General features: G+C 44.3%; 1 protein-coding gene across 4 annotated transcripts in view; it reads right to left on the reverse strand.

The window, feature by feature from the left end:
• Positions 1-19,184, reverse strand: part of LOC147035213 (serine/threonine-protein kinase MAK-like) — a 75,066-nt gene extending 55,882 nt beyond the window's left edge. For 2 of the 4 annotated variants that reach the window (XM_085895587.1, XM_085895558.1), the window contains exons 1-3: positions 19,048-19,184; positions 547-772; positions 338-392 (exon numbers count right to left, since the gene is read on the reverse strand). In XM_085895587.1, coding sequence (XP_085751713.1) covers positions 338-392; positions 547-647 — 156 coding nt within the window. In that variant the 5' untranslated portion in view covers positions 648-772; positions 19,048-19,184. Of the gene's footprint in view, positions 1-337; positions 393-546; positions 773-2,802; positions 3,401-18,706; positions 18,791-19,047 lie in introns of those variants that run through there. The other 2 variants (XM_085895577.1, XM_085895567.1) reach the window with 2 other exon arrangements.
• Between the last annotated feature and the right edge of the window lie 226 nt (positions 19,185-19,410).

Genomic DNA, 19,410 nt, shown 5'->3' on the forward strand with positions numbered 1-19,410 from the left:
CGAGCAGTTGGTTGTGAGGACAGTGAGGAGAAAAGGAAAAAGGTTGTGAATGAAATAAATAAATGAGGAATAAAGCACATGAAACAGTGAAAAATACAAAGGGAAAGAGGGGCGACAACGTGTTGCTAAACACTGTGTTGGCAGATCTAAATTGGAGTTTACAATAAATCTATTCTGAACATGATATGAGGATACAACTCATTAGCCATTTAACATATTAACCCTTAAAAGTCCATTTTCTTTACAATAATTAATAAACAGTACAGTATAAAATAATTCACAAAATGCAAACAAAAAGTAAAATTTATAAAAATGGTAAAGTGAGAAAAGCTATTACCTTCACTTCTCGCAAATTCATACATTCATCCCAAGAAAAGAATTTCCTTTTCATCCTGTTAATGAGATGAGAAAAAAAACATTTCTTTCTTTAAAAGAGAAAAATGCTGATACGAGTCAAGTTCACCAAAACTTAAAAAGACAAAAGCTCAAAAACTTCAAAGGAGTGAGCTCCGCAAATATGTGATGGACAACAGAAAACAAACTCACTTCTTTATAGCAACGAGCTCTCCTGTCTCATTGCTTTTCCCCATCAGCACAGACCCGTATGTACCATCTCCCAAATGCTTCAATACAGTGAAATGATTCATGGCTCTTTGCCACCAAATGGATCATGTAGGAAAGGGCACCCCTTTCAAAAGGTCATGCTCACATTCCTCTGATACTCAGTAAAGCGCAGATTCATTGTGAGAGAGAAAGGGAGAATGTCCTGCAACTGACAATACAAAGAACAAAAGTGACGTTGTTAGAAAGTTTGACATGGCAAACAGCTTCATAAGCAAGGCAATTTAAAGAAACGAAAGAAAGGGGGAGATTGCTGCATAAGAACAGAAGACCTGCTGCATGCATTGTTTTAAACAAAATAACTCCAGTTAAACTCCAGTGGTAATGTTTAACGAGAAGGGCACTCAGTAGAATGCATACCTCCCACCAGGGAGAACACTCTACGTTTTGTAGCTCACTGATAGGCCGAATTTGCTGACCTGAACCAAAATCGAATTGGCTTATTCTTGTCATCTTAACAACTCGTCCACCAAGTTTTGCCAAAACCCATCCACAACTTTTTGAGATATTGTGCTTTATGCTCGTGTATCGTATCGCTCAACGGTGCAAAATCACTTCAAAAATTTGAGTACTGTTGAAGCCCGACATTTGCAGGGGATACTTCCTGAAATATGCTAAAAATGTCAAATCCGTGAATGTCAGGGCATTGCTTCAATGGGGGAAAAAAGGGGGATAGGTTCCTGGCAGTTATCGAGATTCATAAGCGAAAAATAAAAAAATACAGTGAAAAACAGTGACTACACCTGAAAAAAACGTGAATACGCCGGCACAAAACGTGAAGAAAAGAAAAAAACACAAAAAGTTTAAAAAGACTGAATACGCCTGAAAAAAATCATGAATATCTGAAGCACAGGGCCACAAATGCAGGAGCGGGTCACATTTTACGAGCCATGAATCGACAGGAGGGAGTAGGGAATTGTGGGGGAGGGGGGAGGTCGAGACTACTGGGATGATAATTTTTAAAGGATAATTGAAATGAAAAGTGTTCTTAAAATGCATGCACTGTCATATATTCTTGACATATTGCATATTGTTGCCATTATGACATTCAATACATGCCTGGTGTTGGCTTAATGGTTAGGGTGGTGGGCTTGGAATCCTAGGATCATGAGTTCAAATCCCCCTCGGCTGTTAAATTAATACCAGGTGGTGTTGACTCTGCCTGTCATCCTTCCGAGGCCGGCAAAAATGAGTGCCAGCTTGTTGGTATCCTGTGTGGGAGTAACGATCCATCTAGGGTTGTGCCCATTAGCCAAGGAGACTGCTTTTAGGCAGCATCAACACTCTGCACAGAGTATGGTCCCAATGGATGGATGGATTAAATTCAATACAAGAGTTAAATTGTTATTAGTGAATGAATTTTCAAACAAATGCTTATTTTAAAATGTACGTACATACGTACAGGAAGACTTGGGGAATGGAGCAAATTATCAGCACGAGACACATTCATTGGGCACTGCCAACGGTATTCAGCATAACCTATCCCTTCAAGGTTATTGGGTTGGGAGTTCAGACAAAATGTTATGCAGTCTGTTAAAAATGCAAAGCTTCTTACTGCCATGTAGATAGAGGAATAATTTGCATTCATGTCACACACGTATACTGCACATGTAACAACACCTGGAAACAATCGTTGGGTTTTACCGAAGCAAATAGAAATCTTAATTGCTAATATATAATACAAATCAAACGAGAATGGCACTCAACAAAGCACATACCTCCATCAGCCTGAACAGTTAACGTTTGTTCTCCCATTGATAGGCTAGAACTGCATCAGGACTTGAACAAAAATCTAATCGGCTTGTTCCTGTCATCGACCCAACTCACTACCAAGTTTTGTTATAATTCATCTATAACGTTTTGAGATATTGTGCCATATAGTTACGGCTGTGGAAATTCGCAGAACACCATAAAGGTCCGAAGTTCAGTTTGATCGATAAGTCTGTGTTCAGTTAGATTTCCCCACCGTTGTTTAATGGGGATTATTCATGTCACAGGGCTGGATCCTTTGAGGTAGGTTTTTCTTTTTCTATCGTTAATTTGAACCAACATCTCCACCACCATTACAACAACCAACATTGCTCGCCTTAACCACAACCACACCTGCCTCTCAACAAGCACGCCATCCTCACCACTCTGCCAGCAACCGTCAACATCTCCACACCACAAACATCGCCTCACCTTCGTCTCCGAAACGACGCCATCCTTGAACCAGCCGCGGAGAATCCCCACAGAACAGCGTCGCTGAAAACCGACGCGGGAGGTTTCGTTGTGAGCGCAAGTCTGGTGATTTCTACCACGTCCACTCCGTGTGGAAGCTTTGCCTCGAAAAACGGATCACAGGAGAGAAAGGGGCGGGGCCTGTGGGGGTCGAAGGGTGTTGATTTCTACCAAGTCCGCTCTGTGTGGAAGCTTCGCTCTCTGAGAATCGGATCCAGAAGGCCGGTGATCTCTACCATGTCCGCTTTCCGGGCAGAGGTCAGAGGTCAGAGTGCGGAGATCAGATCTCGTTTCACCAGCCCTATAAAAGGCCGTGCAGAGCACCGGTTCAAGCAGTCTGGAGGGGTCGGAGAGCCGAGTGGAGCACGAAGTCTGGAGAGGTCAGAGAGCTGAGTAGAGCCCGAAGTCTGGAGAGAGTCAGTCGGGGAAAGCCAAGGAGCTGCGTGGAGACCACAGCCGGGGAGAGCTTGCCAGCGCCAAGGCAGTCCGAGGTGATCGGACCTCGGCACAGTTAGCACATCGCTGAGGAGCGGACGGGGTCGTAAGAGCATCAACTCTTATCGAGCATCAACTCTTATAGAGCATCAACTCTGACAGAGCACTAAAAGACCCGTTCGTTCCTCTCAAACCGCGTTGCCGGCCGGGGCCCGGATCACCTCGCCTTGGCAAGGGCACAATCAGGCACGGCTGCCCTCGTGGCCGTGGGAAACAGACGTCACGACCTGCCCATCGTCGCAAGGCCGCAATCAGTCGCGGCTGTCCTAGCGACCGTGGGAAACAAGACGTCGTGACCTGCCCATCGTCACAAGGCCGCGATCAGGTGGGATTGTCCTAGTGGCCATGGAAAACAGACGTCACGACCTGCCCATCGTCGCAAGGCCGCGATCAGGTGCGGCTGTCCTGGTGGCCGTGGGGAGCAGACGTTCGGTGCGTGTCTTGGTTGTTGCCACTTTTGCTCCTTGCAAGACCCATCTTGTGAAAACGATCAGTTCAGCTGGTACACCTGATTCACTGCACCCGACCAGTGACCCATTAAAGGACCATGGATCATCCTTTCTAGACCGTAGGACAGCTTGCCTAATTATGTTGGAACACCGGAAGATTGTGTTCATCTCTCCTTTGATGTCTCTCTCCTCTATTGCCTGGTCTATAGCAGAGCGATCAGCTTCGTTGGAATGTTGGACTGCTGGCTTCCTCCCTCATGCATCAGTGATTGTGAAATTTGTGATGTTCTGTTGGATTTTCTCCAAGAGGACCTGCCGAGTGATTTTCTCGTTGTGAATTCCATGATCGTGCATCATATTGGTGTACAGTACAGCCACCTCGGTCAGTGTGATGATGTCTCCTTGATTCAAGCGCTCTTTTAATTCGGCAAATAATTCAATCTCCGCTGAAATAGATGCCACAGTATCTTTGTCTGACTGGTTGTCCATGTTACTGAGCCTTTGGGGCTGCTGCACGTAGCGCTGCCAGTGCATTGTGTGGCAACTTTGTGTGGTACCTGATGTCCCTGGACAGGAAGTCTCCCTCCGCAAGGATGTCTGCCATATTCAATTTCCATTGGTCATTATGACTGGCATCTACAATCTTTTTGACTAATTTTCCAATGTCTGAAGTTCTGCATAAGTGAACCTGCTCTGGGTTTGAACCAGATCTGGCATGTTTCTTTTCATGTTTGAGATCTTGGCAGTAGAAACAAAGCTCTCGGTTGAACGGACTGACGTGGGATCGTGTGAGTGACCTTTTCATTGACTCAGCAGATTCACTGTTATCAGGCATAGTGGTACTACTTGACATGGGTCGTCCCCCTTCCTTCTTGTCTGACAACACGCTTGAACTCGTCGCAGACAGTGCTTTCTAGTACCGCTTTTTGTCTCTGTCAGTGTGCCCTTTGTGTGTCACCTCACTGTAGCATGCATGTCCTGTGCCATACAGCATGGTTTCGTTCCAAGATCTCCCCTGACAAACCATGCAGCAGTTGATTCAAATGAACGAAGTCAGGATTCCTATATTCAGCTCTTTGACTGGTATAGTCAAGAAATTTCTGATAGCTTTCATGTTTTGGATACATCAGTGACTCCAGCTCTCTCCCTTTGTTTTTAGTGTTCACCCACTGTTCTCCTTGGCATTTGAGGCAGAGGTCAAAGTCAATTGATCGTTTCTTTATAGGTGGTTCTCCTAATGCTGCAGAGGTGGCCATCTTCGTTTATGTTCTCTGTGAAGGTGCAGATGTTGGGCTTGACACAAGTCGGCAATCAGAACTTGTAACAGCAATGAAGTCGTAGCTGGGACGTATTCATCTGCAACTTACGAAACAAATGCAATAATTACGTGACACCAGTGGCGGATCTATGGGAGGGGCAGACCCCCCCCCCCCAACAGCCCCCTTCCCCCGACAGACCAAAATAATGCCAAATTTTCTCACATATACACTCCAGCTTTGCTAGAGATTCTGCTGAGCCTCAAGTAGACTGCAGAAACGAATTTCCGGGTGCCTATTTTTCAAAGTTTTCTGGGGGACGACCCCCAGACCTTCCTCACGGACTTCGCGCCTTCAGCACTCGTGAGTTGGGCCCGACGCCCCCGCCCCTTTAAATTTCCTAGATCCGCGCCTGCAGTCCAGTATGTTACCCAAGATCATAAAATATCAGTTGTTAGTAGAATTAGTGTAGTATTTTGTATTATTAAATTTTTAAACAATCGAACCATATTTTGACTCTGAGAGCACAAAATACCTTAAGAAAAAATTGTCAATATTTGTTTTCGTATTTAACGAGATAATTTGGATGAATTGAAATTCATTTGCCAAAAGTCTGGCTCCCCAAAAATTTAAAAATATTTTTACGGCAACTAAAATGTTTTTTCATACTTTTGCTCAGAAATCACCCCGGGACCAAATAGAAAAACTGGCAACATGTTTTTTTATGTCCGAAATACTATTTAGAGGAATTTAAATGCATGTGCCAAGATTATATACAAAAATATGACAAGATTTCATTTTTTTACATTGACCGATGGACTATAAGCCTTAGGCCTGGACAACGCATACAAGACACAGAGTACTTGGTGGTGCCTCATGGACGAGGGGAAAAGTGTCGAAGGCACGAATGCGGCTCGTGACAAGCTGATGTCGCCAGATTTGAGTGCCCAGCTCGAGCATGCAGCGGGGCAAAAATGGCGGCCACGTACTCCTATCGGCACCGTTCACGCACGCAGCCTCAGTGCGTCCAGCCCCTGTGAGGTCGACGGCACAGGAGACAAAGATCTTTGGTGTGTTCCAGCCGGTCTTTCACAAGGTAAAGCATGCAAATCCAGGCCTGGCCTGTACACCAGATTCGGCCAAATCTGGGTGTTGGACTCTGCAGGTGGATCGACGGGATGAAAAGACGTGGTCGAGCTGTGCAGGGAGTACGGACAGTCAGAGGCTTTGTGGTTGGATTCAGGATGAACCTGGGGATGACCTGCATGCTGGACCCATGGCCAAGGAGGAACAGCTGGTCAGGTCACTCCTTATAAAGCAGATTGCAGACCGGAAAAAAGCAGTTCCTCTTGCCTTTCGGGGCAGGCTTTCGGACCACCTCTGGGGGCATGTGATTGGTCCATCGTTCGACTTTGCAGCAGCTCTCCGCCAATGGGTTGCTAGCACGTCTTGTTGACGGACTCTGTCAGGGCGCTGGGTGGGGGCTGGTAAGGAGGGGGGAAGGAAAAAGAAGGCGCCTCTCGGTACACCATCACTGTATGAACACTGGACCGCCTGCTACACCTTCCGACACACATGTAATGTCCGATTCCCAAACAACCTGACTAAACATGCATTTAAGGGGGGATCTGGGCTAATCCTATATTTAATAATAACCCACTAAAAAGGGCCCATTTCCGCAACACTTTTTCATCATTCCCAAATCTCCAACTATCACTGGTACAACTTTGGCATTCTTCGGCTTCCAGGATCTTTTCACTTCATTCTTGAGGTCTTCATATTTGGTCATTTTCTTGATTTCTACATCGTTTAGTCCAAAATCACTGGTACCAACACCTCACTGAGCAATGCCTTCTTCTCTCTTTTTTGTACCAAAGTATGATGTCTGGTCGCAATGCTTTGTTTTCGATGTTCACGCTCGAAGGGATCATTAGGTCGTATGTTAGCGGTACTTCAATGTTTTCAGTCCATGCTTTCGGTTCATATTCCCACAAATTTTCTGCACCTGTGATATTATTTTTGCAGATGTGCCAGCAGTTAACATTACAAACTCTGTTGTGTTATTGTGCGTACAGCTGTTCCGATATGAGATTTTTTTGTTATTTGTGTTCGGTCATTAAGCATAACATATCACCCTCTTTGGCAATGCCACCTCCACCCCTCACCCATCTCTTTTTATTTTTTTCGTTCCCCCCTCCCCCCAAACTCTGTCTGTCCCCTCCTCACAAAATGCAGCACTCTCCTCCCACACCTCTGTCATTATATATATATATATATATATATATATATATATATATATATATATATATATATATATATATATATATATATCTATCTATATCTATCTCACACACACACACACACACACACACACACACACACACACACACACACACACACACACACACACACACACACACACGGGTGTGTGCTGCCGCTTGCCACGTCGCCACAGGGTGAATCCCCCTTACCTGTGGCTAATATTTGAAACCACCCATTAGCCACTGTGGCTAATCCATGTTTTAGTGTTTTTTTTTACCAGTTTTAGACGAATTTTGGGTGATTTTAGCACAGAATTCAACCTTCGTTGAGACGGCCGAGACAGCCGCCATTTTGTATGTTTTGATTACGGGAATCACGCGTGATTTCGTACAAGCTTATATATACTAACTTTAGTAGTTTTAAAGTAGTTTCAAGTTTAAAAAAAAAAAAAAATCGTCCGAAATTACGCATGATTCCCATGATTCTCGTCTCAAAATTTTATTTTAATTTTTTTTTTCCCCGGGAATGATTCGGCGCTACTCGGCATTGCATGCTTCATTGGGTCATTGGTTGCCAGGTGAGTTTTGACACAATCAGTAGTAGTACGAGTTTGTTTGGATGAGAGTTTGTTTGGATGAGAGTTTGTTTGGATGAGTGAGTTTGATGGGTGACTTTGGTTGGTTGGATGAGTGAAGTTGATGGGTGAGATTGGTTGTATTATATGAGTGAGTTTGATGTGTGACATTGGTTGAAAGTGTGAGTTTGATGTGTGAGATTGGTTAGATGAGAGTTTGATGTGTGAGATTGGTTAGATGAGAGTTTGATGTGTGAGATTGGTTGGATGAGTAAAGTTGTTGGGTGAGATTGGTTGGATGAGTGAGTTTGACTGGCATGAGGTTGATCCAATCCTGGTCCACAACCACCCCCATCCCCCACGACCACCTACTAAAGGCACAACGACCATACACACACACACACACACACACACACACACACACACACACACACAATCACCACCCCTCACAATCACCACCTCCCCTGATGGTCGTTCATTCAACCAATCTCACACGTCAAACTCACTCATCCAACCAACCTCACGCATCAAACTCACACCTCCGCCTTAAAATTAACTTATTATTTCATATTGCCAAAAAAAAAAACTTTTGAATAAAATATGTGGCTATTTCCTTTCTCCTGTGGCTAATCATTCTAAACCTGGATTAGCCACAGTGGCTAATTCCTTTTGAAAGCCAGAGCACACCCAGCATATACAAATATACAAAAACACACACACACACACACACACACACACACACACACACACACACACACACACACACACACACACGTCAAAATTTGCTAATGCATTACATTGCCTTCATGGAATTCGGTACGTTATAATTTTGCCTCTTTTTTGGATACCTTTGCCCAGTGTCGAATATTCTATTCCCACTACGTAGTTACCTATCATAGGACACGTCCGTAATAAAGTGCGCAGCATCGAAATTCATCGTTTGTCCGATTTTACATATCTTGTTCCGAAAAACGTTGATTCCGATGCACTAGTTTTGTGACGTCCGCGTAAAACGCATTTGCATACCCCTAGTAGCCGTACTCGCATACGTCTATTGGAATATTAATCACCTTTCCCCCAGAGAATATGTTCAGAATCCTTTGTTCTGCAACACGTTTCACCGGAAAGATCGACGAATTGCTCGTACGGAGCGGTTTCCTCGGTTCACGTGCGTAATACGTGTCTGTCAAAGTTTCACAGGAGAGCATAAATGATGATAAGCTTTACTATTTAGCTGCATTGCAATAAAGATATCAATTATATGTATTACATCGTAATTGTAGTATACTGATCTGCATGAATCGCCTCTATTGATGGCCGATCGTGCAAAACAATGCCCGACAAAACAGATGATGCAGGTCTGTCAATTTCTTACGCACGTGAAAGTGGTCTGCGGGTCACGTGAACGAGGTACAACAGAAGTGATGACGCTATAGACGTGTGCCTAGTGGCATTGCACAAACAACACGTCATTGTTTTCCGATGAAGAAGCCTGTAATGGCCGTGATATCTCTGCTATTATGTGAAAAACGACATTTTATCCCCTCATATTTCAGTCAAACCTGACGCACGTTAACCCCACTTTTTTGGCAAACATTATATATTTTCTTCGTTTTCCAGTGACTGGAAACGTTTATAATGAGTGAAACCCAAAAATGTGGTATCAAATGATTCCAGAAGTGACGAATTGAGCGGAATTATTTGAATATGATTTTTCTGTCCAGCTGTCACGCTTTTGCAATGCATTAGCGAATTTTGACTCGTGTATATATATATATATATATATATATATATATATATATATATATATATATATATATATATATATATATATATATATATATATATATATATATATATCCGCTCTACACTGATTGGTTGGACAGCTGGCCTGACATCACCCACAATTGTAACCTGAAATACGTAACCTAAAGTACCCAGAGGACCCAAAAGACCATGAAAACCACGAAGACCCTGAGGACCCAAAATACCTAAAAGACCCTGAAAGACCGTGAAAACCCAAAAGACATAAAAGACCCCGAAGACCCAGAAGACCCCAAAAAACAAACCAGATTCAAAAGGCCCCACATTCCAAAAATGCCTAAAAGACCCTGAAGACCAAAAAGACCCAAAAGACCATGAACATCCTTAAAGACCCAAAATATCCCAAAGATCGAAAAGACGCTGAAGACCCCAAAAGACTCAAAAGACCCCTTAAATACCCCCAAAGACCTTCAAGAACCAGAGGACGCAAAAGACCCTGGGTAACCAAATGACACGAGGACACAAAATACCTCAAGAACTTAAATACCAAGAAGACCCAAAAGACCCAACGGGACTATCTAGGATCCATGGAAATTCTGCATAATGTAAAACGTGACTTCAGGTTGCCAACTGCACACATACACAATCCCAAGTCCTCAACCCCCCCCCCAACTCTGTCCTCTCTCTGCCCCCCCCCCCCATCACACTCAAACTCTGTGCTTCCCTCCCCCTTTCTTTAAATCCTAAACTCCCCTCCCCCACCCCTCAAAAGATTCAAACTCCTCAATCTCAATTCTGTCACCTCTCTCCTTACGCTCCCCCAACCCAACTCTGTCAGCCTCTCCCCTTTTCTTCTTCAAGTCCTCAACTGCCCCAAACCCAAGTACTCAACCACCCTTCCATGCCCCAGGTCTTCAACCCCCCCCCCTGCCCACCCACTTCTAACATCTCAATCTCCCTCTTCCAACTGCATGCACCCTCACCCCCAACTCTTTGTCCTCCCCTCCCCATTTCTTCCTGTTCTTAACATTACACAAGGAACTTTGGCGCATGAGAAGGCAATTCGGCCAATCATGCCTGCGTTGTTCCTGTCTATGTTTGTTAAGAACAATGTTAAAATTAAATAAAGATGGAGCGTTAAATTCACAATCATTTCCCGCCTTCTTCAGTTATCCTCACTATAATTCACGGATCAGTGGTTGTGTGTTTGTTTATTTTTTGTTGCGCTCCGACAGTTCTGGGCCGATTACATCCAGACTTGCTGCATAGGGATCAGAATGACCCCAATTAGTGTGTCGGGGTGTTTTTATCTTTTCCGGTCATCCTGGGGGTGGGGGAGGGGAAGGACGGATGCAAATTATCTATGTAAATGTGTATCGTGTAGCGACGCCTCCAGGTGGGGGAGGGTATCACAAGTCTTCACCATTTACAGTACAGTATTCCTGTCCCCACGTTTTCCAGTGCAGTGAGGTGTTTTGAATTATAAGCAGTAGGTATGTTTTTACTTCATGCACACAACTTGTTGGGGTTTTTTTTCCTGCATATACAGAGCTGTCAGTTGCCTATACATCGCCCAAATAAAGGTATGCGTCAGAAGAACGTGTTGCATGCTTGGAACAAGATCACCCACAGGGTAGGTTTGACATGATTAAATCTTCCACATATCTTTTATCAGCAAGGCTAGGGACCGACCGTGCCAGTATGCATAAAATGTGTGACGGCTCTTGAATGATGTCTTCCCAGACAAGTGGATCGGTAGACATGGACCAATTGCTTGGCACCTCATTCACCTGAACTGTCCTCATTGGACTACATTTTATGGGGCTATGTAAAACTGTTGTTTACTCAGCAAAACCACATTCTTTGGATGAACTTAAGGCTAAGATCACAAATGAAATTCAAGAAATTATGCAGCAACAACTGCAGAACGTTTTAAGAACTTGTAATATACGTTGAAACCTAAAACTTTTAACTGTATTGAGCAAAACTTTATGAATCATGCTTTCATGCACCGTTTATAGTTTGTCTCCATCATGTGTACATAAAAAAGTTCAAATGCTGTATGTTGTTCCAAACCTGTATTGAGAATGATAAAAAAAAAACATTCAACATGAGCAAGTAAATAACTTGTGCAATTGAAAATAAAACTTTTTTTTGCTGATGCTGAAAAGTCAGTCATCAATGATACCAAAAAAGGAAATACAAATGAAAAAACAAGGCTTTTCAAACTTGAAAACACGTTTAAAGATTTATGTTCAACATCAACATCATGTGACATATCACAATGCCTTCAAAAACCATGACAAGATAATTTTGGGAAGTGCGTCAGAAGCCTCCAAGCTTATCAGAACCAGATTCATGACGTCAATTGAATCACAACTGGGGAATGTGTCAGCAATGAGGACAACTATGCAAAGCTCACAAAACGAAAGCACAAGATAACAACATTCTTCGTATTCTCCATATAAGTGACGAGGTCCAATGGTACCAATATTCTGCCCTGCCTTACCCATGATACTAATCCACTTTCCCCTGTCCTCAGCCAACTCTCTCCAATCTACAACGACCCACACCTTACAAATATCTCTCCTCATACAATCATCCAATCTCAACCATGGTCTACCGTTTGCCTCCTATCTTGCTTCCCAAAAGCAAGGTAATGTAAAAGCTAACAATATATAATGTTATCAACAACGAAATTCTTTCTATTAGAGAACAATAAAATCAATGCATTTCAAAAGGTTTCAGCCTTCAAAACATGTTCCCACCCTGGCCCTCCTCAAGAAGGCTTAATGCTCAAAACAACAGCTTCTCCTTGCTTCCCACAAAAGATGGCACACTTCCATCAAAATTTGTCCATTCCATCCAACGATCTACATGCTCGCCAATGGAGACCAATACGAGCCTCCTTCAAAGTTACGAGGAGTTTTCCATTAGACATACTGTTACGAATCTGGCAGTCATTTGCACACAAACAGACAGCAGTCCCTAAGCTTAGTTATTTCGGTAAGTATGTGTTTATAGTTAGAATCCCCCCTATGTCTAATGGGAATTTTGTGTGCGCGCCGAGTTATTTTATAGTCAGGTTTTATACATCTACAACAACAACAACGGCACCGTCCCTCACTCAACCCGATCGCCATTGCCCACGTGTTTTTGGCTGAAGGCGTGGGCAGAGCCTCCATCGCCTCAAATCGAGGCTCTGCTCCGAGGAAGGGCATGGGACGTTTCCTCCAGCCAATTAGCGAAGGGCGAGCATCGCACACGCGCCCCAGCCAATGGGAGGCCAGCGTGCCGAAAGCTACTACGGAGCCTCTTTGGGGGGCGAGCCTCCGAGATGCCTCGACACACCCCCCAGACACCTCGTCCGATCAGGAAGCTGACCACCTCAGGGGCGGCCCCGCCCAGCCAGATGGGATGTTCGCCCCTCGTCCAATCTGGAGGCGAGTACTTCAGAGCGTTGCCCTCGACCCGCGGGGAAGGGGGAGGATAAGAGGTGGCGAGCCATCGAGAAGAGAAGGTCTGCCGGTCGTCGAAAAAGAGGAGAAGGAGAGGAAGCCTCGTCTTGCCTGCTGGCATCTCGTCTGGTCCGTTCCCATGCTGGCTGGCATCCGTGGCGTCGTTCATGGTCCCTGGTGCTTGGTGCTGCGTTGTTGGTGGCGGGTTCGAGTCCCGCCACCGGACAAGCTCGACCAGACCGCAAGAGGCGGACAGGTGCAAATAAAGGCCGTGGCCACCATTTCTTGTGTGTGTGTGTGTGTGTGTGTGTGTGTGTGTGTGTGTGTGTGTGTGTGTGTGGGTGTGTGTGTGTGTGTGTGTGTGTGTGTGTGTGTGTGTGTGTGTGTGTGTGTGATGGCACCTTCTGTAGCTTAAGTCAAGACTGTTTCAGAATATTTGGGATAACTGGGTCTTTTATCTTTTAAGATTTATGTTCAACATTTTTGTTTTTTTTCAACTTTTAACTTTTATTTGGGTCTTTTAAGTAGAACTGTTAAGTGCTTTTCGCTAACTGTACATTGCTTGCATTTCTTTTATTCGAACAACTCTGCTCTTTTTCTGCTCCCCTCCCCGATTATAGTTTATAAATAAACCCCCCCGTGTTAAATGTTCCAGCTCGTTTTCTGTGCTTTCTCCCATTGACCCAGTATTGAGAATTAGTGAGGCCGTTTGGGCCGGTAAGTTGTCATTGGGTCCGACGGACTCTGGTAATTCCACTCGGTTACACTGGACCGAGGTCGCTAGAGCGACCCGGTTCGACAGAGCCCGTCGAGTGTGTGGTTTCCCCGGTAGCTAGACTGCGTGGTTATTTAGGTATATTGGAGATCGAGATGATTAACCCTATGCCACGCGGTTGAAATATTGGCGTCCATGGTCCGCTAAGGGACCCGTGACCTTTCGGAGTTGTCCGAGGGTCACGATCTAAATTCCGGGTGTTCATGGGAGACTACTCAACTGCTCCACCTGGTGGTCATTTATCGCAACCGAACCCCGGCCCACAACAATACAACTTGCCAGGTTGTGTGAGGATTCCACCAACCACTTCTGTCTCATTTGTGAGCATGTGAGATGGCAATCATTTTTGTTTAGGGTAGACAAGAGTGTGTGGTCTGTGTACACTGAGAATATGCTCAAAGGGCGGAGGAGCTCCGATTCAGCCAATGGCCATCCTCTTTTTTGGTACTTAGCTTGGTCCAGATGGTCCTTATGTAACGCGGAATCGAGGCACTTCGAAGACGTGCCAAAAATGGTGCCAAATTGTTCTCTCACAGTGGGAAGAACGTACGCTAGGCAATTCATGAGTGGTAATGAACACCAAGGCTCAGAGACCACGTGCAGCTGCCTTGATCGTTGATCATCCTCACCGACCTGCTATTTGACATACACGAAGTTTGGGGTCCTTTCCTCATGACCCAATCAAGAGTCAAAGGCCAGCTTCTTGCTTCACCACGTGAGCCAATCGCCTCAGCACAAATACAAGAATTGTGCAGCCTTTGTCGTGCCGAAAGCAAAAGCGAGATCCTTCGTGTCCTCTTACGTCCTCTCTCCAACCGCGTTCGTCCCTTTCCTTCACCACTCGCCTCCTTTCCGTCCTATCTGATCTGCTGCCTCTTATGCTCTCTTCCTCTTCATGCGTCTCACATCATGCCCATCAATCCTCCGCTTCTGGGGCGTACCCTGCTCGCATGAAACCCGGGAAGGCGGGGTTTCTGCCCACTTGTCGTTGCTTTAGGGAAATGTTCCCCACCTTTATTGCTGATCTTGGAGTGCAAAAACATAGGGAAAAGTGGCACGGGGGCAATTACATATCGGGGAATTTATCCCTAATCCCTATCTAATTAGCACCGCACCACCCCCCCCCCATGTGGTGACACCTAACACTTAAGCTCATAGTCTCCCTTCTTAATTACATTGAGACATCTCCTACACGTCCACGGGCCAAGCAACCCTATACAATCCTACCTATCCTCTGAAATCCCTTCATCTTCCCCCACAAACATAACAATATTGGCACCCTTGCACTTTTTTCAAATAATGCACTATTTGTTCTAGAAAATTGTTGAAATAAAAACAATATTTTGGTATCCACACATGTATTTCTTTGGTTTACAGTGGAACAAAACAAAAAAAGCTGAAAAAAAATTATTAAATCTTAGCTTATTCCACACAGAAATCCAAAAATGGTTGGGACAATATTATTGGCACCTTTCAGAAGTTGTTAGAAATAATCTGATTTCAAACAGGTGATTCTCCTTTACTTTGGAATTGAGCTCACCTGTGGTGAGTTGCAGGTGCCTGCAATATAAAAATCACTCATTCAACCAGTCTGAATCGAGAAAAGGAGTCATTCTGCTGTTTTGTGTCACTGTGTGCATCACAATGAGAATGGAGAAAAGAGAGAAAACCAGAGAATTGTCTGAGGAGGTCAGAAAAAGATTGCAGCCAAGCACAGACAATCTCAAGGCTACAAGTCCATCTCCAGAGACATAGATGTTCCTGTGTCCACTGTACACAATGTTATCAGGAAGTTTAAGGCCCATGGCACTGAAGCCAACCTCCTTGGACGTGGCCACAAAAGAAAACTTGATCGAAGATTACAGCAAAAGATTGTTCGAATGGTGGAGAAAGCACCTCGATCAAATGCCAAACAGATTCAAGCTAACCTTCGGACACAAGGTCCGACAGTTTAAACTCACACCATCCGTCACCAACTCAATGAAAGGGGGTTCGATGGTAGGAGACCCAGGAGGACCCCACTGCTGAGAGAGAGACTAAAGAAAGACCGACTGGAGTTTGCCAAAACACCTGAACAAGTCATAATCCTTTTGGGAGAATGTCCTGTGGACAGATGAGACCAAATTAGAGCATTTTGGAAAAGCACACATCATCTCTCTGTTTACAGAAAACAAAATGAAGCCTTCAATGAAAAGAAGACCTTCCCTCCAGTCAAACATCTAGGAGGTTCAGTGATGGTTTGGGGTTGCTGTGCTACCTCTGGCACTGGGTGCCTTGAATGAGTACATGGTAATCTCCTGATTTCAAGGCATTTTGGAGCACAATGTTCAACCCAGTGTCAGAAAGATGGGTCTCCATCGAAGCTCATGGGTCTAGCAGCAGGACAATGACCCCAAACACACTTCAAAAACCACCCATGTATGATTAAAGACAAAACGCTGGACTGTTCTGAAGTGGCCAGCAATGAGTCCGGTTCTAAATCCCATTGAACACCTGTGGGGAGATCGGAAAACAGCAGTTTGGAGAAGGCACCCTCAAACTTGGGAGAACAGGAGCAGTTTGCACAAGGAGAGTGGGTCAAACTGCCAGTACAGAGGTTTAGGAAACTCACTCAGGGCTTGAGGAAGCGCTTGACTGCAGATATTTTGTCCAAAGGCTGTGTTACCAAATATTAAGTCTCGGATGTCAATAATATTGTCAATTCCATTTCTTTTTATTTTCTGATTTCAAAGGATGTATTAAGTTCTGAATTAAAAACAAAGGTTCTGTAATATTAACAGGGAAATCGAGAATTGTGGAGACAAAATACTTTTGTCTATTTCAACTTATTTTCAGAGAAAATTGTAAGTTATTTGAAAAAAAAATGCAAGGGTGCCAATATTTTTGGCCGCGACTGTATATCGGCTTAGTTATAAGACTCCCAATTTCATTGAATTATCAGATTTTGACACTTCAGTCCAGACGAAATCCGATCCTCAGAAACTGAAATATTTTGATGATATACTTTGATAAGTCGGTGAGAGTAGATAGTGGAAAATCGTATCATATAATGCATGAAATTGCTCGGAGCTCCTAATTTGAAAACTATCGCACTCACAAAAGCGATGTGCACAACAATTTGTTGCTATGATGAAGTGGCATTCGATAATATGAGTGACGAAAGTGAAAAAAAAAGTTTATCACTAAGAAATCGTTCTGGCCTGTTCCAAGTCAAGACATGGTTGAGCAGGCCAAAAAACATGGCGGCTTCAGACCCCAGCATGGTTACCCAAGAAATGCCTTAAGACTCCAGAGGGAGTGTTGACTGAGGACGCGCCTGATAAAGGATAAAATTAAATAAGGCCGTTAATTATCTTCAAAAGGGGTGTTTTAATTAACCCAAACATCCAATTTTCACTCTTGCACTTCCTTGAGTTTTCTTCGTATGCATGTAAAGTTTCAAGCTGCTAGGTTTCATGGTTTTGGAGTTATGGAGGAGACACATTGTCACTTATTAGTATAGACAAGATATATATATATATATATATATATATATATATATATATATATATATATATATATATATATATATATATATATATATATATATACATTGTGGATGGGAGGCCATCTCAGTGTTTGTGTAATCGCCCGTTAGATGTCTCGTCCTGAGTTTGATCCCAAGTGAGATGACCGTGCTCACAGAGGGGACTGAACCATGGAGCATGTCATCCTTCAAAAGGAACTTTAAGTCAGCCATTCAGTCCATTAGCAGTCACATGGATGTGTAAGAAAACAACCACAAAGTACTTTTCAACAAGAGTAGGCTTTTCCAGCTACTACCCTGATCAAATGGCAATGGCCCGACACGTTGAAGATCAGTGTCAGAAGAGGCTGAATGGAGGAGGGAGAAGGAAGCTGTGGGGATGGAAAGCAGATAAATCCACATCCCTAGTACTTGGCCAAACAGAAGAAATTAATGATGCAAGCTGCAGCCCAAAGGAAGTTATCATTAATTTGTATGCAGCCTGTTGCATTATTTTCTGGAAGCACAGCTGTGCAACTGATGCAGTGCCCCTATTACCAGTAAGATGGTCATTTTACTCGGCTGTTGAATTAATACCAGGTGAGGTTGACAGCCTGTCATCCTTCTGAGGTCGGCAAAATGAGTGCCAGCTTACTGGTATCCTGTGTCGGAGTGGCATTCGACGTCCAGGATTGTGCCCAATCGCCCGGGAGACTGATTAGGCAGCACCAACGCTCTGCACAGAGTATGGTCCTGATGGATGGATGGATGGATGGTACTCATTTTGCCAACCTCAGAGGGATGGCAGGTGAAATCAACCCACCTGGTGTCATTTAACGCCATGACAGGGGCTCAAACTCAAAACCCTAAGATCTTCAGGCAACACCAGGTCTCCAAAGTAAGTAATCACATGTTAATCAGAATTGGAATCACTCAGCAAGTTAATGAGTTGAAAACACATCGATGCAATGGAAGCCTAATATAAACAATAAATAAATAAATAAGAGTCTTTGAACAATCGCCTAATTATAAAATGGAACGTTGATGAGGGCATCAAGTATAATTCACACAAAGTGGCAAAAATGAGAGCGAAATGACCGCGTCGATTACTCCTAATGGTGGAAAACAAGGCAATTCATCACGAACTCAAAAAACAACAACAACAACACGCTCCTTAAACTGTGAAGTACTCGCACCACAACCAACACCCCCACAACTACCACTACTCTACTCTACTCTACTCTACTAGTCTAATGCCCCCGTTTCCCCCCCCCCCCCCGTGGCGGGTCGTCCGGGGAACGCAAGTTTGAACTCGCCTTTCACGAACCTGTTGGCCAGGCCCGACGTTCAACTGAGAACGACAGGAATTTGTAATTTGTTCAGGATGCCGGCGACGATTCGCCGACTCATCTCGTCGTCGTCGTCCCCCCCTCCCCCCCCCCCAAAAAAAAGAAATCGCGGGATGTTTAATCAACATCCATCAGCGATAAGGCTCGGAGACGGGACTTCACTTCACGAGTCGCGTCGGGAATCGAACCCGCAACTCGCGTGCCGTGCCGTTGGACGACGGAGCGGTAAAACGGCCACGAGGTTCACTCGATCTCGTTAGCAAAAGCCACACGGTTCAGGGTCAGCTGAAATCAAAGGATGAAAGGATTTTTTTTTTACCATCACGGAAGTTGCAGAACGCGCCGTCCTGGTGAACAAGCACGCACAAACGCGGAACTGTACTGCACTGCGTGGCTAACCATGGCAACGTGACGTCATGACGTCATCCGTCGTCGTCCATGTTGTTGTTGTTGTTTTTACACCTTCAAAACGGAAGACGGACCACGCGTACAAAAACAAAACGGAATAAAATATTACATGTTGTTGTTGTTGAGGAAAATGTATAAATACCTTGTCAAACAAACAACAAAAAAAACCAATTAAAACAAGAGCCCGACGTCGAGCCGTTAAAGTCCGAACTATTTTGAATCCAGTGATTGATGAACTGATGGTGACAACAAAAGGCAAATGGAGGACGGATGG

Source organism: Eptatretus burgeri, chromosome 1 (assembly GCF_056783735.1).
Source record: "Eptatretus burgeri isolate ZD-2024b chromosome 1, Ebu_testis_v1, whole genome shotgun sequence".
In the NCBI taxonomy this organism is placed as follows: Eukaryota; Metazoa; Chordata; class Myxini; order Myxiniformes; family Myxinidae; genus Eptatretus; species Eptatretus burgeri.